This window comes from Bombus vosnesenskii, unplaced genomic scaffold (genome assembly GCF_011952255.1).
Source record: "Bombus vosnesenskii isolate JDL3184/JDL3185 unplaced genomic scaffold, Bvos_JDL3184-5_v1.1 scf7180000013273, whole genome shotgun sequence".
Lineage (NCBI taxonomy): Eukaryota > Metazoa > Arthropoda > Insecta > Hymenoptera > Apidae > Bombus > Bombus vosnesenskii.
Window position 1 is genome coordinate 3,681,947 of NW_022882931.1, and position 23,990 is coordinate 3,705,936.

The window sequence follows — 23,990 nt, forward strand, 5'->3', positions numbered from 1 at the left end:
ATGAAGAAACAGGTGACATAAAGCATTAGCCAAGTGCCAGAATTCTAATCACGGTGAAACCTGTTCCTTTCAACTCTGGGAACTTGCAGCCTGTTTACTAATTTCAGGATATGATGAAGGTGCGATCGAGTTTTCACCACGCTGTGTTATGCATTTCCGGCGCGCACAGTATGTGACCGTGCTAAACGCTCGATACTTTCATTGCTTAAGAATTTCAAATTTCCGGTACGAAATCTCTCGGTTCTCGGACATGATGAAACGATATGTGAGTTTTATTACAGCCAAATCGTTTGACGAGAAACATCCATTTTCTTTCTATGTGGAAAATTGAAAAAATTTCAAATTTCAGTATACATAAAATCGAATAATAAGAATCTTAGGCAGAATAAAGAGATATAAAGCGCAACGAAGAATCTGGAAATCCAAACATCTGGAGCATTATAGGCGTTTCGACACCCATACCTTGCAACTGGTAGTGCGTGACCGTCTCGTGTGACCTCGGCGAACCGAGACGAGGCTCATCGAATTCTGGTCCCAAGTGTTTCCTTAACTAACATTTTAATCCAAATAGTTCCTTTCAATTGATAATACAGAATTTTATTAATTGAAACGAAATCTCAATTAGTTGCCGATTAATCTATTTGTACGTATGGTACTGCAGAGTGCACAGTCGTTCGCCAGGCGATCTGAGATATTGTAGTTTGTCAAATTTAGAGGAAGGCTATGTTATATATTTTGAAATGAAAGTTTATAAAATTCGTGAGTCCATTAGTGGCTATTGTTTAGCATTTTCCATATACGCGAGGAAAAATAGTATACATAAAAACATTTAGTGCGCAAAATTAGTATGGCAGTAGGTTAAATGAATTCCTGATTAAATTTAATTATCGGACTATGAGTTCGTACTATGTGAACGGAAAGTAAGTAAGTAGTAGGAGAAATTATTGAACTCCTATTACATGGATTACATTTATATGAATAAATTACTTGTCGATGAGTTCTATTTTAACCTTCCCTCGGCATAACAAGAATCTTAGATGTTACAGTCAAAACATATTGGACTGGCAAGGTCATTCAAATGAGACTCGTACTTTCATTTCGCATAAGTATAACTCGATTATTCACTTCAAAGGCAGAAAGCGTAATCCTACTCTCTTTACAAGATAATACGAAGCGATGAATGTAATCTTCGGCATTCCTGCGCAAGAAATTCGTTTATACCAATGGCAATTTGCAGATTCATCGCCGGTACTTAAATATTAAATAAAACTTCCTTCGGTATAATTAAGGGGCTAAATTGGTCGTTTAAACGCTGCTCAAAAAATGTTTTTCGACCATGCCCCTAGACGGGGCGAGAGTCCAGTAGCGCACATCTGACGCGAATAACGTGGGAAGCGTCCTTCGCGAATAACGGCCTTCCTGAATTGCGTGAGAGAGGCAAATTAACTCTTCGTTGCATACATATATTCACCGCTTCTATGGTTCTGGTCGCGCGAATTTGCCTTATTTCCACTGGTTTCTAGTCTATTTTCCATCGCATTTTCTTCTACTCTTGCTTTCGAGATCACGCAACTCGAAAGCTTCGCATTCCAGTATTTTCTTCCTCTGTTTCCCCGATACCCTTTATTACGAGACCTCACTTTCACTCGTTTTTATCCATCGAGAAATCTTGCTGTCTGACCGGAAGAACGTTAATTTCCTATAAGCTGTAGATCCGTTATTATTTATAAAGTAATTGACGTTACCAATTAGAACCTTGTATTCTAAAATATTCCCTTCTTCTTGCTTTCGGGATCACGCGTCTCGAAAGCTTGCCTATGTTTAGCGGTCGTCGTTCTTTGGCTCGAGCGGCTGAGAAAGGAAAGCGGCAACCCTCTCTCTCTTTCTTTTTCTTTGTCGAACGACCTATTGTTTCTGCGAGATGGATGGGAACCGCGAATATGCTGCGGATGGTGGTAGTTGTCTTGCGATTATTTTCTTGGTACTAATCTAAGATGCGCTTGTGTGATAAAGAGGAACCACCTGACACGAAGCTGAGTATGTATTTATGCTATATGTATAGCTGAATATGATCTTCGTGTGGAAGTTCATGCGGAACACGGTGAAATCTCTGACTGTTAATTTGCTATCGTCTATAGAGAAGGCCACTTTAATTGTTCACGAGTAATACATCAATAGACTGCGATTCTTTTTATGCAAATTCATGATTTTATGAATGCAATTACACTTCGTTCTCTAAATATTATAACGATTACTTATCGTGGTTTTTGCACATTTAAATTTCTTACCTATACGTAAGCACCCATAGTTTATTTATTAATTGAGTATTAATCGAGTATTTTCAAAGAATCAGGACCTTTGTAATAAATTTCGACATTGAATCTTCTTCGTCTATGTTGATTTCGAATTGAAACAATTCCACGTAAAGAATCAACGAACCACGAGGATCATTTGCATTGGAAATGAAGTCATAAAATCTCGTGCCACTTTCGATGAATTTCGTACACCGTATGTAATATGAATATTTCATGCAAGCGTTAATTAACAAAAATATTTGATCCAGTCATCAGATCCACGAAGAAGATCTCAATAATGGAGCATAAATGTTGTTGATGCTATATCTACAACTTTTCCATTAAGATGCATAATTTCTTTTGATGCTGTATCGATAAATGTCTAGGTTACAGCATTATTTACAAAGTTATTACATGGCAAAATCGATCTTGATCGGTGGTAGTTTTGATCGAAAGTAATCGAAGAGATTCCTCGACGATAGAGTACCTTAGGCACAACTAGTCGGGCTTCCGTTTGAATTCCTGACAAGGTAACGACCAAGAAGGAGCATAATACTTCACGAAGCAACCTCACATGCGACACAATCAACCCGCACACCAGTCAAACGGGACACGCACGATAGAAACACGTGCAGCGCGCACACATGTGCAGGCCGGTTAAACGGGAGAACCGGCAAGACTTCCGTTGCTTCGGGCGTCAGGTTAAAAGGTGTAGGAATTCGATTCGGTGGCATAAAAAGCAACGTCGATGGTGAGCTTCGATCTGCGCAAAGGAGGGAACATATTACACATATTAATACACGAGGGGAAAGGAAGAAAGTCGACGTCGAAGAAATTTAACATTGATTAATGTCGAAATCGTGCTGGTCTTACTTTCCTGATTGTCGACGAAAATCACACGGTCGTGCGCTCTTCTTTTAGAAAGCTAAAGTCCTCTTTGTAGCACATGAATCAACGGCACATATACGTAAATCGGTAAACAGAAAGCACCTAATTATACGGCTAGCTAATTAAACGATCCCAATGCGGGAATATATCAGTCTCCCATCTCTTTCCGCGAAGAAATCGTCTTTCCGCCCAGTCACCGTACACTCGGGTCGAGGAACAACCTGTATCGTATACACGAGCATTGTACTTACATGCCTGTTTCATGCACACAAGTGTATACTCCACAACGATGTATAATGTACACGTATGATCGTACATGTACGATGTATCGTACGTACGGAGGATGTAGTTAAGCGAGTATTATAATATACGCGCGTCGACTGATACTACATCCATCCAGCACGCTGACAAACATAAATTCTATCGTGTGCACGAGCACTAGTGGGTGTCGTTGCTATTGTGCACCAAGACTCGTACGCGGACTAAGATACGCACATGTATGGTCGGACGCGATTCTATTCTCGTGCATTCCGAGCCATGCGGGTAGTATAGGGCTGCACGTTTCCTGTGTACTCACGCCAGTCAGCTCTTTACGCGTACGTAAATGCGTAAGCGCGTGTAGACGTGAACACATGTGCGATGTTGCGGCCGTAAACCGCGTGTTTATTGTCGCACCGACGCGACGTGGCGAGTACATGAGAACCCGATGTCATATTGTACCGCGGTTCGACAAAAGCGGATCGTGATCTGGCATCGGTTTCTTTACTTCCGCTTGCGACACACGCGATGAATTATTATGGTCTGATGTTTCGACAGTTATTACAGCTAATGTGCGATAGAATTTATCACATCATTCGTCTTTTCTTTTCTTGAAAATGTATTATACTGTATACTTTGATATTATATACTTATTGTATATTGTTATATGGATATACTTTGAATTTTCAAATTCTATTTTTGTATCGTTATGATCTCTCAATTGATATTCAATACAGTTTATCTATTGGTTGATCTTATTTAGTCTGTCAATACACCCTCTGACACATTTACAACCAATAATTTCATTGATATACCAAAGTTATAAGTACAAGTTATAAGATTTTATAATTGAAACAAGAACAAGAATTTGAAGTTTGCTTTCAAATATCTTTAAATCAATATGAAAAATTCTACTTTTCTCAGAGTCACTGATGCAGTTTGTCTACTTAGCCTTATTTTAACTGTGAAGAAACAATAATCTAACACTAATTGTCGTCACTTTCGTTTCTATCTTAATTTTATATTCCTATTCTTTTTCTCTATGTAAAAAGATTGAACTCATATAATAAATAAATGAACATAAAAGCAGTTTATACATTAATAAAGGCGAGATTGAATATCGAACGACAGGCTGTTGAAAAGACGAGATTCAAACACGTAGTGTTACGTCAGAGGCGGTATCGAGCGATCGATCAACCCGTGTTGACCAATAGGATATCGACATGATCGCGCAGGTGCCTGGAAAAACGTGGGTGCCACCATCTCGTGGGTGGTACGAAGGCTAGAAATTCATGATTTTTGCTCACCTTTCGAAAATATAAAGTTTTCGTTGAGTGAGGTCGCCGTCGCCCACGTTATCGCGACCGGTGAACAGCTGCGAGACCTGGCGAATGAAAAGTTGGTTCCTTTCCCGCGTAGGACGACAGCGAGACGTGATTACGGCAACACGTGCAACTCCAACGATCAGATATAGTAAACGAAATAAAAATTCGTTTCGTCTCTGAGGAACAGAATAGACGCGTTATTTAATCGTTGATCCAAACAATCATGACGTCGTTTGGTTGCAATTGAGAAAGATAACTGTACGCGTGTCGTCGATTGTTGCAAATTAATTGAGAACAAGAAACACGATACAGTAAGCACGCGTGATTAATTTCATTGCTTCTCTCGTTCTTAGAATCCATCGATCACGATGTCGGTTACGCGATCTGGTGAACAAGGCGTCGATTATCCCAAATCTTTCAGACTAGCGAGTACGTCGTCTTGTTATGTCAGTAGAGCACAAGAAGCCTTTTCAAGCAATCGTAACATCGAACTCTTAATGTGGACATGTAATAAATAATAAAAGATTATAGGCTGAACATTTTCTGATCGAATAAATTGCATGGCCAATTATTGTATGTATTGAGAGATGTTTCTGATAGATAATTTCTTCGTGTCGATCGCAGCAGATACAAAACGCAGACAGTATATTGGAATTACGTTGCATTATTATGCCGAACACGGGTCCCGTGAATGCATGATGGCGCGCCAAGCAAGATCTTGCATCTTTACCTGTCGACCTGTCCATTCTGTTCCTAGGCAGGTCCCGAAAAAAACCTGTTTTGGTCGCAATTGAATGCATTCGTGTCTGCTCTATCAACAACCAATAGAGAATAGGGAATGATGTCATGTTAAACTCCTACCTGTTTTCTGTGAAGATATCTTCATTTAAATGCATAAACATTCTTGCCATTTGTGTATCTTAAGGCTGATCAAGAACGATACTGTTTAGGTACTTTTTGTATCCGTAGAGAAACACGCTTTTTCTTGTAAAAGATCTCAATGAGAGTTATATTCTTTCTTCAAGTTTCAATGCATGTATATATATATATGTTTAACAAGTGTAGTTGATCCTCTGTAAAACACGTATAATATACAAATTCAGCTTCATTGTATCGAAAAGGAAATATTTCGTAGTAAAGGAATACATACATTTCTGCATCAATAACTGAATTTCCATTTTACATCGACAACAGCGCCAACTCGACTGGTTCGGCGATTCAAAGAATGAATCATTGCTTGAAATGCAGGAATCTTACTTTCCTAAGCGTTGCCGGCAGTATAGTAATCGTGGCGCCACATTGTGGACAAAGACAGTAACGCAGGTTGCATCTGGATGACTCGTAGCAGGGGAAAATGTCTCGCAGGTATCTGGTTTGACGAACCACGATGCGTGCGTGGTGCATGTGTGTGCGTATCGTGTGAATTTTCGCAGGTGGTGATTTTTCGTGCAGAACGAATATCCGAGATCTGCCGGTGGACGGACGCTAATCGAAACAAGGAGACGCGAGTTCGAGGCGCCGTGATCGCGGGGCGTATCCCAAAATCGTGGCGGAGAAACGGTCCTGCTTTCGTCCAGTAAACTTCGTCGTGCTACGTGCGTCGTGTTTTGTCGTGTTCCGTGAGAAAATCGTAATTCTGTAAAAAAGAAAGTGCGAGTGAGAACAAATCGAAGGGGTTAAATATCAGCTAATCAAGGGAAATTGATTTGACATGACGACTACCGAGCTGACTCACCTTCCTGAACGATGTCGAATCACTTTGTAGCGAATTTTGAAAAATTCTATTGTTAAACAATAGTCAGTTAAACAATAATCTTCAAACAGCAACCAAAAAATCTTATTTATTATCATCAAACGTCTCACTGTGAATCACTGCCAATGTGTAACTCAGCCGACGATTCTTACGTACAAAAGCTAGGTTATCTGCAACTCGGGGATGAATCCACTGACGCCGGCGGTGCGTCGGGTACCGGCAGGGTCACGGGATCACGACCTGAGGCTCAGGTACCCGTGTCGAGGAATGTCATAAGCAGAACAGATGCCAGAGGACCTGGTAGACCAGTTGGTGCTATTGAAAGTTTCATTGAGAGCAATGCTGACACTTGCAGGCAGTCAGCAGCTGATTACAAGCTATATGAACGTGAAAATATAATAGCTGCATCAAGATTTCCCACACCAAAACCAGTAGAGCAAATCAGTGCTCAGCAGCAACAAAATCAAAACCGTATGAGTCATCAGCAAGCACCAGTATATGAAAATATTGACTATTATCCGCAACAAAATCAACCTCATCCTCCATATTATCATCCAGTGGAATCTAGGAAGAGCCCTAAGAGTAGTCCTAGGGGATCTTTAGCAGGTGAATCCTATGAACCTACGTTTAGAAAAGCACAACCACAGGTTCCTACTGGGAATCGATATCAATCTGCATCACCAGCAAAAGAATTACCTCCATATGAGGCACCTCCTGTATATGAAAATATTCAGGAGGTGCATTTCCCAGAAAACACACAAAATAAACCAGGCCCTCAGGTTCCACCAAATTATTATCACCCAACAACAATTAATGGCGGTGATTATGTTGTCATGACAGGAAAAGTGGGCCAAGCACAAAATCAAAGAGGTATGACACAAAATTTATCATACACACAACAAAGAGGAAGCAATATACGTGGTCAAAGTTATGATGGCTCTAGTTTACAACGCTGTGTTGATTCATCCACATCAAGGTACTTACAAGGATCTTCTTCATCTTTAGATCATCAAGCTGGTAGAAGTGCTTATGTTCCACCATCTGAACTACAAACACCAACCCGAAATTTTAATTATAATTCTGAGCAACAACAACAACATTCTCCCAGATCTGGACTTCCTTATCATAGTGAGTCACCACCGATACGCTTACCTCCAGAGCCACATCATTATCGTGGATCTGTGGATAGTTCAATGAGTGGACAGCATGGATTTAGAGCTTCAAATCATATAGAAACTGTACAACAGTCTCAATACCGCCAGGATAGTCCCCAAAGTTACAAATCTTACATAGAATCACCCGCAAGAAGTACAAATACAAATATTACTGGAGAGACTCAGGCCAGAAACTCACCTGTCTATGGTGCGAGACAAGGAGAGCAATCTGCTTGCCGCAATTCTCCCTGTTATTCTCCAAGTAGAATGTTACCATCAAATGAGAGAAACTATCATCATCAAGAACCTAGATCAGAATTTCCTGTCAGAAATTCTCCAATATATTCATCGAATAGATCATCAGAACACTTAAGATTAAGTAATTTACAGAATGATAGAAGTTTTGTTCAGGATACAACTGATCCTTCTGATACATCAAAACCATCACCTATGTATTCACCTAGCCGTAGTGATTCTTCCAGAACCGTAGCCAATAATAATAGTACAAGAGGTTCTCCAAAAGTAAGTCCAACTCACAACCAGGTATCGTCCGATACAGTCGCACAAAATGTGGTTAATTCGCCAAGACACGTGTCACCATCTTCCGCAAGTAATATTATCGGAAGTCCTCTACGTGGTCAGGTACAAACACCAGTGACCACTGGTGCACCAACCATCGCAGAATCTGATCCAAATGTTCATGGGCCTAGAATCACCAGTCTCCCTCCAGGGGTGACCAGTGGTGTAGCCGGCCCAGTCTTTTTAAATGCCGGTGTACCTGTGTTGCAAAGGCCACCCGAACCTGAACTTGAAGAAAGAAAGTCAGTCAGTCCACCGATCAAACCGACATCCGGCAAGGGACTACTACCCTACAATGTTATACCACCTAGACCTTCCGTAAGGAACTGGCTTATACAATTAAAAAAAGATGCATTAACCATTAGCGTTTAATTCTATTTTATGCTTTTTCCTCTTTGCAAAACCTGTTCACAATGTAACGCTGTAATCGCACGTTAATTGGGTTACGGGAACGCATCGTTGCTTTCGATTTGTTTTGGATGAATGCCAAGTATGCTGATCCATTTGCATGCTGATTTCATATAAAAGGTATGACTACTAACACTAACGATTATACAATTTATCGTGATGATTTTTTATAGAAATTGACCATGAAGAATAATAAACTGTGAATTTTTTGTTATGCTTTTTATAATCGATGCTTGTTAGGATACAAAAAAGCTGGTGATGATTTTATTTAAGCGATGATGTCACAAATGTCAGTTATTATCGCTGATATTTTATATAATGGCTGACCTGTTTAACGATAAGATTAGCAATTTACTTAGATGCAAATGTTATTTCAAATAGCCCGATAAATATTTCCTCCTATTTACTAAGAAAATATATCGGGACGACATCGACTTCAACAATTTTCAATATTGCGTGAAAAAAAACGCGTATCGCTCGCAATACCTTATGATTCGTGACGAGTTTTTTCTTCGAACTCGCGCTGAATCACACGTTGTAAATCGTCAGCTCCTGACAAGCGCTGTATAGTTACTGTGCAATATTTTATTCATACAAGATGCGTACGCATCCTCTCTAAGCATGTAATATACCCTCTGTGTCTCGAACTTTTCTCTTTTTTGTCACGAACGTTGTTGTAACCGCATGCAAATTTATGTGTCCCTGTGACGAAATCCCATCCCAATCTATGACACCATTTGTCAGTACCGATCACAACGCAGAATGTGATTTATTTCTTGTAGGGACCCACCGAAGCAGAGAGGAAAATAGAAGAATTGACAAGACAACTCGAAGAGGAGATGGAGAAGCAAGAAGAAGAAGGGGAATACTTTGGTAAGAAACAACGATCGAACGGTGCTCGTAAAACAGTCGTCGAGCATTCAGGAGGATATTTTTTATTCTGTAAATTTATCTATGCAATAGCTCCCCATTGTAAGATTTTAATTGGCACAATGTTTACATAGTTTTACCGTACCAAACTCTGTTTTCCTAACAATGTTTGTATAATATTTTTAAACAGATTGAGATGTGACAATTTGGCATAATTCCGTCATTAGAGGAGTTAATTTCCGACACGTTCCGATCCATAATTTGCACCGATTCTGAGAACGAATAAAAAGCAGCAGGGTACCGTGCCAATTCCCACGGCACAAGTTCCCCCTTGGTAGACCGGTTTTGGAAAATGGAGTCAAGTTTCAGTGTGTCGCGAAACTTTTTAACCCGGCGTTTCGTTGACATTCACTCTCTGCCCATTCGTTTCCACCTACGTGTCTTCGCACCTACGTGAAGCATCACAAGTGTGCGTGTTACATGCATTTGTTAGGTGAACGCAGACATGCACTATCTTTTCCTTGTATTGCACGTGTATGTCCGAACACTGTAAGGTGGTATTCACATTGGACACTTTCTTCGACGTCTATTGTGTTTTGTAATTAAGTATTCGCTGTTTCGATGAAGATTACTTCACAGACAGGAAGGAAGAAGCTTCGAAGAATAGGCGTCCAAAAATATCGATGAAGTACAATTGGACAAGAGACTTGTAGTGTCATTTTATTCTAGTTCAAAGCTCCAAATTTGTAAGATATTTATGTTAGAAATCTAACATCATGTTTGTCACTCTAATAGTTTTGTAAATGACCGGTGCGGTTACACAACTATGAAACACTTATCAATGCAGATAAATACGCATTCGATGCAAATAGCTTTCAGGCATGTCTATATTTGGCTGCGCATTTTTTTTAAAACCAGTATTTTCCAATAATTCATACGATAATGATGTTGTAGATTTTATTTAAACGCAGCCTAACCGTAGTCAAAGAGGAACTGAAAAATCTGTGCGCGCGGATAGGAACTTCAGTTGAGCAAGCCAATCTCAGCCGAGAGGTAGCTGGCGTTTAGGTGAGCTTAGTTTGTTTCTCTTCGTTTTTGTGTACGAGTTCTATTCTTCGTGTAACGTCCTGTACACGGCAAACTGCCGTGGCCAGGTCGCGCTCGCCGCGGTAAGTAATCTCGTTATAGATAGACTAGTCCGACTCGTTGGTGGATTCTAGTTCGAGCGAGACTGGCCTAGTGAAACTGAACCGTTGAATCGAAACTACAAGTGTCACTAACGGCGAATGAGGGATAAAGGATTCCTGTGAAGGGAATGGCAGGGCCTGTGTTACCTATTGATAGTTGTGAGTTTCTTCCGTAGTTCCTCTGGATCGTGTCATTAGTCCGTATTTCTTCTGACAGTTATTGACCCTGAAGAGCGGATCTTATTGTCGAGTATCGACGAGGGTATTTTTAAACTTTGCCCAATGCGACTAAACTATAGAGTTATGGTTGACAAGGCATTTTCATGACTTTAAAAATAGTTTCAAATGTTTGACACTAGTGCTATGAAAAAAATTTATTTTTTAAATGTATTCTGTTGCAATATTATAAAGGATACGTTGATGCTTTTCGACAGGTATTTGTCACACATGCGGTGAAAAAGTAACGGGGGCGGGTCAGGCCTGCCAAGCTATGGGCAACCTTTATCACACAAATTGCTTCATATGCTGTTCCTGTGGAAGAGCGTTACGTGGTAAAGCGTTCTATAATGTCCACGGAAGAGTGTACTGCGAGGAAGATTATCTGGTACGTAAGACAATAATTGCAATAGACGAGTGATACGATGACGTAGCTCATAGAAGATTTTGTCTGTAGTACTCTGGCTTCCAACAAACTGCTGAGAAGTGCGCAATCTGTGGTCACCTCATTATGGAAATGGTAATTAAATCGATAATGATAAAACGATTTACGTTGAGGTTTTAATTTATTCTATATTTTCTTACTTGTAGATATTACAAGCTATGGGGAAATCCTATCATCCAGGATGCTTTAGATGTTGTGTTTGTAACGAATGTCTTGATGGCGTTCCCTTCACGGTTGACGTTGACAATAAAATTTACTGTGTTAACGATTACCATAGGATGTTCGCGCCAAAGTGTGCTTCCTGTGGAAAGGGAATCACTCCAGTTGAGGTAAGTAGTTATATTTTCAAATGAGTGATTTTTGTAAAAATAACAGACATAACTTTGATTGATACGTTTTATTTCTCAGGGTACAGAGGAAACCGTAAGAGTTGTTTCCATGGACAAAGATTTCCATGTAGATTGTTACGTTTGCGAGGATTGTGGTATGCAACTGACCGACGAACCGGACAAACGATGCTACCCACTCGATGGTAGGCTTATGTGTCGTGCGTGCCACATCCAACGCATATCTCACACGCAACCCAGAGCTCCACAGCCAGTATCAGCTAGTTATCAATTTATGGGATAAGTTAAATATATTAAGTTGAATGTTTAAAATTCAATTGCATATCGGTCATCCGGTAATGAACATCGTTAAGAACTGACTGAACAAATCGATCTATCACTAACGTAAAGCTTACACGTGTCTATCCTCTACGAAATAGAAATTTATAGAAAAAATACAGTTATCGATATTTACAATATAATTAATCAATGTTTACAGAAGTAATATAGCTTTATTGTTCCTCTAAAATGTGAGAGGTTTGACGTGATCTAGCAAGACTGGATATTTGCAAAATCGAAATATCTATACTGCCTTTTGGGATCATCTAGAATCTAGATTATATAGCCAGGGCGACGTTTGATCTTTTTTTAGCAATGTATATTATTCCGTTTTTATGAGAAATAATTTCCCATTGACAGCTATTAATATAGGTTAGTATATTTAATATATGTGGTCTTATTTATTTTATCCAAGATATACGCGAATACAGTGGTCTCGTTAGGACGAACGAGTTGCGCAGGCAACTGTGATATATTAGCATAATAACTACATTGTTGTTAAGTAATGATTCCTTATTTTAGTTCATGTATATATGTTTGATATATAATTATGTATATTAATATTATATTACTATACATTATACAGGGTGGTTTGTAACTGCTGGTACAAGCGGGAAGGGAGTGATTATACGCGAAAAAAGAAGTCGAAAATATAGAATAAAACTCTTTTTTTAAATTTTTTTTTTAATTTTTCCATTGGGACAACGATCTACAGTGAGATCCGTTATAACGTACCGCACGCGTACCAAGCGAAAATTCAAAGTCGATTTTCTCGAAAATGAAGCCTCAAACGAAAAATTTTTATTGTATATTTTCGACTTCTTTTTTTCGCGTAGAATCACCCCCTTTCCGCTTGTACTACCAGTTACCAACCACCCTGTATATAATATGAGAACAATCCTGCTGTCAATGTATATCGACTTTCTTATGATTAATAATTCTGGGCGCATCTCGACGTGGTGATTTATGATAATTATAGTGTATTATTACTGTACTTGACGTATCGCGTTTGCTAACAGTATTTATTATGACAATACACCATATATTGGTTACTAGTATCAAAACTTCATACAAGACTCTTGACTTTCGTGTATATTACTCAGGAATTTTAATACGATCGTGACAACCTCATCGTTGGAAAATTATGTGAATGTTAATGTTTAAATCAATGAATGGTACTAAATAAGATTCGGTGCATTGAAGACGAATAATTTTAGTTTACTACAATGCACAATTTGTGCTGCCAAAAAAGCTTCCCTATATCTGACTAATTAATCAATATTTCTGCGTGTAAATAAGGTAGGCTGAAGATAAACTACGAGTATTGTAGGTGAAAAGTACAATGTTATTTAAGTATATGTGCGGTATATAAGACAAAACGTCTGTTCAATAAAGGAGGGTATATCTGAGCATCTGTAATTTGTGTCAATTAATTTTTTTAAAGATTTCAAGGTGGGTTAGGTATATGTAGCAGTTCTTTCATATAATATTACATATAAGATTTTTTTCTTTCATCATAACACAATAACGTTTACACATTTACAAGTGATAATATACATCCTTTTCATCAATCAGGCTTTTAGATTGAATCTCTTATCCAGGTGATCAATTAACTTTGTCCCATATGTTTTTGCTATGTTTTTGGGGGTTCTGTTTGTCGTTCTATTTTGAATCCTGTTTTTGGAGTCATTGTTGTCGTTTTACTTGATTCTGCTGTCTATAACATAGAAAAAATTATATAGAACATATTATAAATTTGAGGACAGCACACTAGAAACCTAAGAAAGCGAATTAAAAAAAAAACTAAACATTCAGAGAATTCTGAATTCAGTAGAAAATAGACCTACACACAGTATCATATGCAGACTACATCAAGAAGGCATGTAACAAATAATATAGTAGTCAGTTTTAGTTAAATGTCTTCACAGTTTACTATCAAGTAAAGGAATAATTTAGTGTAGTTATACCTTGTATACCATTTGTGATTGTTTACCAAATGACAAAGGTTTTACTATCCCTGACTTGCTGAGCTGTCTAATAGCCATTGTTGTGCACCCTATACATTATATACACACATATATATATCATTAATTTTTCATATGATCAACAATTTTGAGAATTGTTTTTGTTTAATTACCTATGGTGACAGTATATCTAAGAGGCGTAAGTATTTTATAAAGGAGATATGCTAAGGCCCAGTTTCCAACAGTAGAATCTTTTATTTTGTCTATATACTTCTTACTAAAATGCATAAGCTCCATGAGGTGTGCAATATCCACTCCACTGAAAGAATAGACATTGCAAAGTATTGTGATCACATGTAATTTTATATGTAATTTATTATATACTATTTGACAGTGCTTACTTTTTGATTGTTACATAGAATGTGACAATCCATCCTATAGAGGTAACTATATGAACTGGCACTAAAATATGCCAATAATCCTTGGTCATTTGTTTCATTTTCGCGAACACTGAAAGTTTTTTCATCGGTTCTATTTTCGGGGCATCTCCTTTATTAGCATTCAAGTTACAATAACGCATGACCAGGATATCCTTACCGAATTTATGCCTATATGGCATTTCGTATGTTTTAATACGATTGAGAAACGGGACATAATTGCACGACAAGTTTCTGTAATGTGGATGCCTTTCTGAAATCGACAACGTCGCGATTATAATTGTAAACCATTGGTAAAGTAATCTTACGCGTTAACCTACCGAAAAATTTCAATCTCCAACGTCTTGAATCGGTATATCGTGTAAGACGTGTTGTCTCTAAGAAATTTTTTGTCATCAATATGGGACTAAATCCTAAAGTAGTTGCGAACCTTACGCCCCGGCAAAAAGACACATCCATTTTCGAAAAAGCGATTGTGGCTATTTCTAACCAAGAAACTGTGCTTTCAAGTTGTACTGTGAGATAGTTATAGTTCCGAGTTTGTCGAGTTGTACGTCTTGGACAGGTAAATTGGACAGAACTTACCGAAAGATTATTTAGTTCAGCCGGCGTTGGCCTACGTAATGTTCGTAAAAATTACGTAAATATAGTAACAAAAACTCACATGTTTCTCGTATCGTTTACTGTAAAAGACTAGTTTGATGATCGAAACGTAACGAATGACAGCAGAGACATCTATCGAATTCTTTATCGTTAATATGCATATAGGCGGATGCTATATCTAAAAAGATATTTTGGTAGGAAACTTCATAGACAGTTGTCGGTTATTATTTTTAAACTAACAACATAAAACAATGAGATCATTTTAAACATAGTTACAAATAAATTTAATGTAAAATACTAGTGGTACAATATGTAGATAAATGTGATACTTCTTTTGGCATCAATTGCATAGTACAGTTACAAGATACATGTAAATGTCTTATTATGCAGTTGTTCAAAGGTTTCATAAAGTATTTACATAATTTCTAATTTGTGTTATATATACAGCGATATATTATCTTGTCTTTTTGCTATTAACATATTGAGATTCGCGTACTAATCAAAGCCAGTGGGAGGAATAATTGTGAAGTGATTTTTCGAGCGCCATTTTGGTACCAGTGAAAAAATAACGCTGAAATAAATTCAAGAAGGTCTATAGTTGTGATGTATTATTAGTATATTTCGCAACTAATATTCTATAGAATCTAGTCTCTTCTTATTTTTACCTGTGTCATCGCGATTTGTGATCCAACCAACAACAGGTTCCATTTCATTTTGTCGTTTTAGCCATTTATTTAGGGGCTCGAAATATCTTAATATAGCATTAGCATCCATCCTGTTTGTTCTACCTCTTGTCATTTGTCGTACCACATCTTTCCAAGATCTGGACGAACCAATTGATAGCACATCGCTAAAAAAATAAGAAATGAAGAGGGAATATATTTTCTATACTTTTTTTTCTATTATAATTTGTTTACACATACGATAATAATCTCCCAGCTTCTCTTGATCTATAAAAATCACAAGTATGTAAATCACCAGTGTGGCCTGCTATTTCACATAAAGATTCGAACAGTTGAAATTGCAAGACAACACCAACAAAATATCTAAAAATAAGATCATGTAAACATTAGAATTTATTAAAATGGTATATTAATATCTATTATTTAATAAATAAATTTAATAAAAAATTTCTAATTTCTTAAATTAATTTTTTTAATTTATAATTTAATAATAATAATAGCTCTTTTATACTTGGCATAAAGAGCGTCAGCTGGGATATGATACTTCGATCCAGGATCAAAATCTCTTTCGGATCGTGGCACTGGAGGCACGATTCCTTGATACTGCAATCTTAATTCCCACCATTTATTTGTCATATCCGTAACACCCTCGTTGAATACACGCCACCTCCACTTTTAACATAAAAGGACAGAGATGTATTCACAGTTTCAAAAAGACATCGCGCTTGCAAATAAAATATTGTAAAACCTCATCAACTATGTACGCAAATGGCATGTAGGCAACTTTACGAAGGGCCATTAGCATCAAGAAATTGATATCGCTTCCATAATCATCCGTAGAATTGTCATGTAATTCGAGTTTACTTAAATGTTGAGGGGTGAACACGGAAAGTTCAATGGCGTCACTGACTGCTTCGAAAAATCCTAATTTACACAGGATTGGTATTTACTGATTCATTCAACTTTTATTATCACAATGATAATTCTTTTTGTCACCTGGAATTGCCTCGTTACGAAATAATAATGGTTGATCGCTATATTGTAAGAAGTATTGCAATCGAGCGATCTCATGGTGTGTTGATAGTAAATCTTCCATCGTAACCCTCGTACACTGCTTAATGCTATAAAATTAATCGATTAAATACATTAAATCATGCTTTATCGACAATGATAAGTACCTGTAATTCATCCTATTGCAAAAATCCCAAGCACTGGGAGTACACTTGACTTCCCTGTCGATAGGTTTCTCAAACATCGAAAATCTCCAGAATTCAGGTGGCATTGGCTTCATTCCAAGAGAAGTAAAGAATTCCTCTGCTATTTGGAACATCCTGGAATATTTTCTTTGTTAATATCGTAATATATCAATTAATATTACATTTAAGCATTACTATCGTAATATCACCTTAATGGTGTGAATCTTCGAATCATCATTTCCAAAGTGACGTCTAATTTTTTACTTGCTGGAAATGGCTGTACTAGGTCGAAAAGATCTTCCCAATTTTGTGCCCACATATTTCCTAAAATATGCGCCGGAATTGGTCCATCCCTTCTTATTTTATCGCCGTATCTTTCGAATAATTTCGTTCTTACATAAGTAAAGAGATTTTTGTACAAATGCATGATCGCTGACATTACGTCTGCTGTGTTCTGTCGAAAGTATTCATCTTCGAACAATTCTCTCATTTGATCACCTGCATCCTCAAACCCTATCGGAAGATACTTTTAAAATATGGATTCTTTTCTAAGAAAATTTTCAATGCAATTACATATGATTTTATTCACCATTTAGTCTAGCAGCTTGATTTGCTAGTTGAATGTATCTCATATATTTATTTTTAAGTTGAGGTCCAGTAGCTTCATGCCAAGCATGCCAATAATATAATAATTCATCATAGTCCTTAGATTTTGCCATTATTTTATTCACATCTAAGAAATATGCATTTATTTATTTGATATTCACAATTTGTTGATTATTACATGGACGAGTAAACTAACCATGGTCTAAATTCAGGTCACAATTTGCTCCTATAGTTCTATAAGGACACACCCTTGTTCGCACATATATTTCCTTCATTTCGAGAATCAGACTGTGCAACTGAAAATCAGTAATATTTCCGTCGTTTTGAGTTTTCATGAGATAATATTTTAATATTTACCTCATTAAATTTGTCATCTGTCAAAGAATTTCGTCCCCTGATAGCGATCATCTTGAGTTCCCTTTTAGCGAAGGGATCTCCTATTCGACTCCAAGCGAAACTGACAGCCTTGCGCCACGAAATTCGGTCAAATTTCAACTTCAAAGTCTGTTCTTCTATCTGATAAAGCAAAAATAATGAAATTTCTGACAAATTATTTCTGACAATTGAATATTTTTAGAAAAGATTTTTTTGGGGAGATCTATGTACCATTCTTCGACGATTTTCTTCAGTGACATTTGTTGCAAAATTCCATTGCGCTGTCATTACTCTCGTGCACATTGCAGAAGCTTCACTATCATATTCTCGAAGAAATTGTACAGCATCCCCTAAATTCACGTTCATACCCTAAATTCAATTTAAAATGAGATGAAACAAAACTTTAATATATACATCGAAGCAAAATCATGTTCTTTCTTCTGTAACCAAACTGCAGTACAATAAAATTTGCAATGCTACTTCATACTTTTAACCGTGAAAATGGTTACAAAGAACATTCCTACTGACCCAGATAGCGTGATCATATGATTCAAGGCCTAATTAGAATTTTAAATGCAGCTTTGATCTAATATTCCCCAGGGGATAACAAGTCTCCCTCCAACCGTGTCAAGTAGGCTTCTATCAAAGTGTATCATCGCCAAAATACCGTTAATGTGATTTATAAACAACAATGAAGTAGAAAACACCGAAATCATAATTCATTTCCTTACCTCTAAATATTTGCTACAGCTTCTCTGCATAAGAGAACAAATAATCATTATACCAATCAATTTCCTCAGAATCCTCATTTTTGTCATAGTTAAAGTGGAGCCAAAAATAAGACAAATAAAGTGCAGGTGTCGTTGATCTCTTTCGAAATCGTTTTTCATTCTCACGGGAAATAAAATGCAGTTAGAAAGTCAGGATGTTGATCAATCGGCTCTTCATGCACCACTGAGCATATTATTCTTGCCATTTCACTGTCTGCCTTCTATGTTTCAAAAAAATGTCTTTTACACGATACTAATAAAAATGAAAAATTCTTTTTTACGATGATTCATTGACACAACAAGCGTGATCTTTCACTTCCTTTTATAATTGAAACACTGTTAGAAACTTTCGATTCCATTGCAAAACGCAATCTTCGATACCATCGTCCCACAGAAGGAAAGTTTATTAGGTTCGATAAAGAGGCTTTTGAAGTTTTTAATAAGGAATTACGTAAATTATTTGCGAGAAGAATTTCGATTAGTACTGTTTGCCAATTAGCAGTTGATCGAACATTCGGTACGTCGATGTTGTCGTCGCAAAACTGAATCACCACAGAAAGAGAGACAGGTCTTCCGGACGGATATTCCACGGGCGAAAAGAGGAAGGGACAGGCATCGTCGGTGCGTGAAGCGTGACCACCCAACATACCGTAGCACACGCCAAAATCCTCCTATCTTCAACCCGATTCATATTTCTTAATGCATTTACAAGAATGCATGAATACAGCTTAGAATGAACGGAGGAGTCGAAGATTTTTCTTTTTATGGGACAGAGTTCCCAATTTCTCTTTTCAGTCAAATTTTTTTTTTTTTGTGTCGTACATTTTACATTTACAGTAACACTATCGAAAAATTTATAAATCCACTTTGCATCCCATAGTTGAAAAACAAATTTTAATAATAAAGTTTTCGTTTTATTTGAAAATCACTTACCCTGTTGAAAGTCACATATATTTTTCGTAAAAAATTTTAAAAATGTGCTGTCTTTGAAATTAGAAAATTGGTTACTTTAAAATATAAAGGTTGAGTGTAAATTTATCGGACTTGAAACGATTTCAAAAATTAGTTATTAAAAATTGCCGAACGATGCTTTCGGTTCGTTCAGTATCTAAAAAATTTTTTTCAAACAATTTGTTTTATGGAAAGTACTGGTGTCATGGAAAGTGGATGATCGTTCCAGGTTTCCTTCGTCTTCTAAACAAGCACCGTAACTCCAATTATCCGGTGGCGTAACCAGTGACTATATGGGACCGCCGTAATTTTTTTACAGATATAATTGCATCCACGTCTCCTAGCGAAGACTTCTGCGTTTGACCAGTGGAAACAATTTTAAGGTCCTCGAGCAAGGTGATGGGAAAAGTAGGTAAAGATTTTAAAAAGTTATTGGGTATCTCGTGTTCGATATCTTCTTCTCTCTTGTACTAAAGTAATATATCAAATCAATAGATGAATCTCAAATTAGATAAAATTGTACCGTGACTTACTGTCTTTGCCTGGCTTTTTCGTCCATACGAGATTTCTTTCTGATCTGAGACTGTTTTCTATACTCCTCAAATATTATCTTCTCGATATTCCTACGTCTCTGCAGTAATTTATAAGTTTTGTCTAATTCCCTGCATTCTACTTGTATGTGGACAAATTCTAAAATATCTGGTGCCTAAAGATAATATCTTTTCTTACAAGCAATCTCATTAATCTACTTATTTTATCATAGAATCTTATCAATGAACAAAAGTAAACATTTACGACATGATTATCCATGAAACTCAATAAATTTTGCAATTTCCTGTTCTGCCGTTTCACTTTAACCTCAACGACCCGCTGCTCGATCTTTAACTCTTTAATCTGATCCTGTTTCGTTATAATTTCGCTCTTCACCTCGTTCAATTTACGCAACAGATCTCCCAGTTTCTGCTTGTGTTGCGTCAGTTTCAGATGGTAGTACCCTGTTACGAATACAATGTACAGACCTAATCTTGTACAAGATCTTACACTTGTTCAAGATCGATCACCTGCGATTCTCTTCATATCTATCACGTACAAGTTCTTTTCTTCGAGCATCTTTGCGTAATCCTGGTTCTCGATGCTTAATTTCTCGAAGTCAACGGCGTGAAGTAACTCGCCTAGTTCCTTCCTCTGAGCAAGCTGCTGTCTAGCCTTTCTGATCAGCATTCTCAATGTAGCGCTCTTCAATCTTAGCCTCTCTAGTATCGTGTTCGCCGATCTCAGCCATTCTTCGATGAATCTTCGCGAGAAGTCGCGCGTGAAAAATGCATTCACAATACGGCGGTACACTCTAAAACACGTGCAATCACCTGATCACTCGTTCGGCAGGAATCTTCCCTGTTATAGAGTCCACGCCCTCTACAACCACTTCCGATTCGAACTCTGCCATCGATTCATGCGCCTCGCTGATCCGAATTTCGATTTCCTCGATCTTTGCCCTCATGGTTGCTTTCTTTTTTCGCACGAACACTTGCATCTGTTCCAGTTTCCGTTTCATCTCCTCCACTTCCTTTCTTGCCATAAACATCCGATGTGCTATTGTGATTCTGATAGGATGAAAGTGTGGTTCGATAAAGAATTTTTATGATGTTTAAGGCATTCGAGACCGGAGTAGTTTGATAAGATTGTTCAAAGCGGCCGAGTGGTTTCTGCAGTTATAGTTAATTCTAGTAGTGAAACATTCATCTTTTATTTGATTTTAGAACCGATGGATAGTTTATACTTTGGACACTTTATTCCACAATTAATTTTTTAATGACCATTTTAGTTGCAATCCGAGAATTGGCTGATAACTAAATCTTTATAAATTCCACAATTCATTTTTCAGTGATTTTTTTTTACTTGAAATCTAAGGATTTACCGATAACATAAATATCTTTGCAGATCTTCTACTTTACAATTAATTTTCCAATGACATTTTTCAGATGGTCCTGCAATTTTTTAGATAACCCGGACATTGAGTACTCAATCCTTGAGGAGAGCTACAGCATGATTATATATATACAGATCACCGGCCTCGAATGAATTTACTTGATATTCTGACTTCGGGCTATCGCCTGTAGTTCCCACTGTCATGATGCTTGTTGCTCCTAATCGACTTACGGACGGCATGCTGACAATGCTAGGTGTACTAACAACACTATATCTGCCAGGGTCATGGACATTTATTACGCTTTCTCGGAAGCTCATACGCGATGATCTTGGTAATAAGTGTGCTGTAACTCTTCTTGTGATTTTTGCTCTGTCCAGGACATTCTTGATGGCTTGATAAGAATTTTGGACGATAGATAAATTTTCTTTATGAACTCAATTTGAAATTTAGTTTAAATTAACAAAGATTTATAGAGATACTACTCTTTACTTTTGAGACCGTGAGGATCTTGTCGGCTCAGGTACCGCTCATACATGTCGTTTTCTAGGGTCAACATCCAGATTTCTTGCAAGAGGTCACTGTGCGTTTGATGCAAGTCATCAGGATTCATAACTATAATCGAAGATTAAGAGCGTTGTAATCGTTTAGATTAAAAGTGGAGAACGTTGGTTGACATGCACCATCGAAACTTATGTCATCGTCGTGTCTCTGAATCATTCGGGATCCGATACTGAATATACTCTCCCGCATCGACATTGTGATCAACAATTCATTTATTAAATAAATAACAAGAATGTAGGATGAGGATTTGAGGTTAGAATTTTTCTCTTCCTTTTGTGGCCTGAATCGAACTCAAGAAGAAGATTCTTTTTTCTTTTGCTATGTTCAAACGTTTAATTGTAAAATTTGAATACAGTGATTTTAATGCACGGTGATTCGTATGTACAAAGTGTAACCAACTTCTGTGGTACGTGAAACAACAAAAACATAGTGTAGAAATAATCCATCATATATTGTGCTACATGTCTGCATCTTCTTCAAGAAGCGTTTCCTTTCCAATTTCTATCTCGTCGATGCATAAAGAGTATGTTATTCCAATATTTTTCTGACCAGAACTGTAAGTTCTAATCGATGCTGGGAGATCTCCTACCGTAAATAAAATTTCTGCACCATCATCGGTAAATTCATTCTAGAATGGAATGTTCAATTATGATTTGTTTCAATTATAAGACAATTCATTCTTTTTACCTCAGTCTCAGTCTGTTGGCCATTCACCCAAACGTTTTGAGTTTGTTTATCTGCAAAAGAAATATTATTATTTTCATCTTTTTATCAGATAGAAAGATTGCAATTAACAAAATACTTACCTAGAACTATTCTATATTCTTCATTTCTAACATTAGCCAACCAGGTTTCCAAGATTTTCGACTGCGATCGCACAAAGCTTTTGTAAGGCTTCCCATTCACCCATAGTGAGTAAGAATATTTCAAACCTGCGTATATTTTATCGCATAATAAATATTTAATTTAAATAAGAAGCTTGTTATTATTTTGAAATGTGCTCACCTCGGATTGGATCGATCCTAATTACGAATTTATTATCGTTGAAAGTGAAAACTTCGTCTCCAACTAAATGAAACATCCAATCTCTGTAAATTATCTTTTCGCCATCAACCTTCACCAATCGACGACCCGTCGCCGTACCATGTTCGAATTCTATCACGTGATTTCCATCGCTTAAGGGGATGCTCCATTTTGCAGTTGGTTCGTCCAACGATTCCAAAGTGTGCAAACTCCTAAAAAAGTTTTCTTGCTCAGGGTTATTTTAGTACCATTCTAAGGTTATTTAAGATTATCTAAAAATTATTTTACAGGCATTCAAAGTCTGATTGAAAGTATGATATTAAAAATATGTAGTTTCAAAATTATATACCACAAAATCCGCATAATCTATTTGATTATCCAATGATATAATTTTAATGATATAATGTGAAATGCACTGGATTATTCAAAGGTTTATAAATTAATTAAATGAACGAATTAAGTTATATCATATCAGGATAAAGATACAATCCTGGTTTAGTAAACATGATATTATTGATCTAATTTCTGTCCCCCTGTAATGCCTATCATAGTATGTAATGTAGAGTCTAAATTGTAGACTATTAGTTCATGTGTTCTTTAGATAAAAAAAAAAGATAAAAACTATTACTGTGTATTATTTTGTTTATATACATGGAGAAATCTTTTTAAAAGCATAAAACTTTCTTAGTTTTTACTTACTTTAACAGCATAGCAGCCATGTTTTCTTGATACTTGCTCTACCTTCACCTGTACTGGTTTCTTTATTGATCGAATTTCCTGCGACTATTTCACGGATCGATAATCCAGCTATTCTACGTCATAGTATGTTGCATCGCAACAAAACTCCAACCA

At 37.0% G+C, this 23,990-nt stretch overlaps 5 protein-coding genes across 6 annotated transcripts; 1 reads left to right on the top strand and 4 right to left on the bottom strand.

Moving 5' to 3' along the window:
• Positions 1–2,976: 2,976 nt before the first annotated feature.
• Positions 2,977–6,080, bottom strand: LOC117231638. Its single transcript, XM_033490262.1, has 5 exons — positions 5,916–6,080; positions 5,627–5,838; positions 5,496–5,518; positions 4,748–4,941; positions 2,977–3,057 (listed from the first exon to the last, which is right to left on the bottom strand). Exons 2-5 carry the CDS (start codon positions 5,649–5,651, stop codon positions 2,997–2,999), a joined length of 303 nt encoding a protein of 100 aa, XP_033346153.1. The 5' UTR covers positions 5,652–5,838; positions 5,916–6,080; the 3' UTR covers positions 2,977–2,996.
• A 35-nt stretch (positions 6,081–6,115) lies between these two features.
• LOC117231634 (LIM domain-containing protein jub) lies at positions 6,116–12,428 on the top strand. Its single transcript, XM_033490239.1, has 6 exons — positions 6,116–8,569; positions 9,442–9,532; positions 11,151–11,320; positions 11,390–11,452; positions 11,524–11,706; positions 11,786–12,428. Exons 1-6 carry the CDS (start codon positions 6,644–6,646, stop codon positions 12,005–12,007), a joined length of 2,655 nt encoding a protein of 884 aa, XP_033346130.1. The 5' UTR covers positions 6,116–6,643; the 3' UTR covers positions 12,008–12,428.
• A 938-nt stretch (positions 12,429–13,366) lies between these two features.
• Positions 13,367–18,796, bottom strand: LOC117231635 (angiotensin-converting enzyme-like). 2 transcript variants are annotated; one of them, XM_033490242.1, is made up of 16 exons: positions 18,638–18,730; positions 18,138–18,275; positions 17,889–18,047; positions 17,728–17,827; positions 17,515–17,658; positions 17,135–17,438; positions 16,908–17,060; positions 16,726–16,850; positions 16,478–16,653; positions 16,241–16,401; positions 15,970–16,092; positions 15,712–15,896; positions 14,408–14,696; positions 14,180–14,325; positions 14,010–14,098; positions 13,367–13,759 (listed from the first exon to the last, which is right to left on the bottom strand). In XM_033490242.1, the coding sequence occupies exons 1-16, from the start codon at positions 18,722–18,724 to the stop codon at positions 13,676–13,678; spliced, it is 2,463 nt and encodes an 820-aa protein (XP_033346133.1). In that variant the 5' UTR covers positions 18,725–18,730; the 3' UTR covers positions 13,367–13,675. The 2 variants fall into 2 exon arrangements, with proteins under 2 accessions (XP_033346133.1, XP_033346132.1); XM_033490241.1 differs by lacking the exons at positions 13,367–13,759; positions 14,010–14,098; positions 14,180–14,325; positions 14,408–14,696 and adding an exon at positions 15,520–15,617 and having other exon boundaries at positions 18,638–18,796.
• A 1,822-nt stretch (positions 18,797–20,618) lies between these two features.
• On the bottom strand, positions 20,619–22,310 carry LOC117231740. The gene is made up of 6 exons (XM_033490443.1): positions 22,235–22,310; positions 22,044–22,166; positions 21,694–21,978; positions 21,543–21,612; positions 20,992–21,228; positions 20,619–20,921 (listed from the first exon to the last, which is right to left on the bottom strand). The coding sequence occupies exons 1-6, from the start codon at positions 22,308–22,310 to the stop codon at positions 20,675–20,677; spliced, it is 1,038 nt and encodes a 345-aa protein (XP_033346334.1). The 3' UTR covers positions 20,619–20,674.
• Positions 22,233–23,916, bottom strand: LOC117231649 (fas apoptotic inhibitory molecule 1). The gene is made up of 5 exons (XM_033490277.1): positions 23,838–23,916; positions 23,121–23,350; positions 22,922–23,047; positions 22,803–22,852; positions 22,233–22,743 (listed from the first exon to the last, which is right to left on the bottom strand). Exons 1-5 carry the CDS (start codon positions 23,855–23,857, stop codon positions 22,573–22,575), a joined length of 597 nt encoding a protein of 198 aa, XP_033346168.1. The 5' UTR covers positions 23,858–23,916; the 3' UTR covers positions 22,233–22,572.
• Between the last annotated feature and the right edge of the window lie 74 nt (positions 23,917–23,990).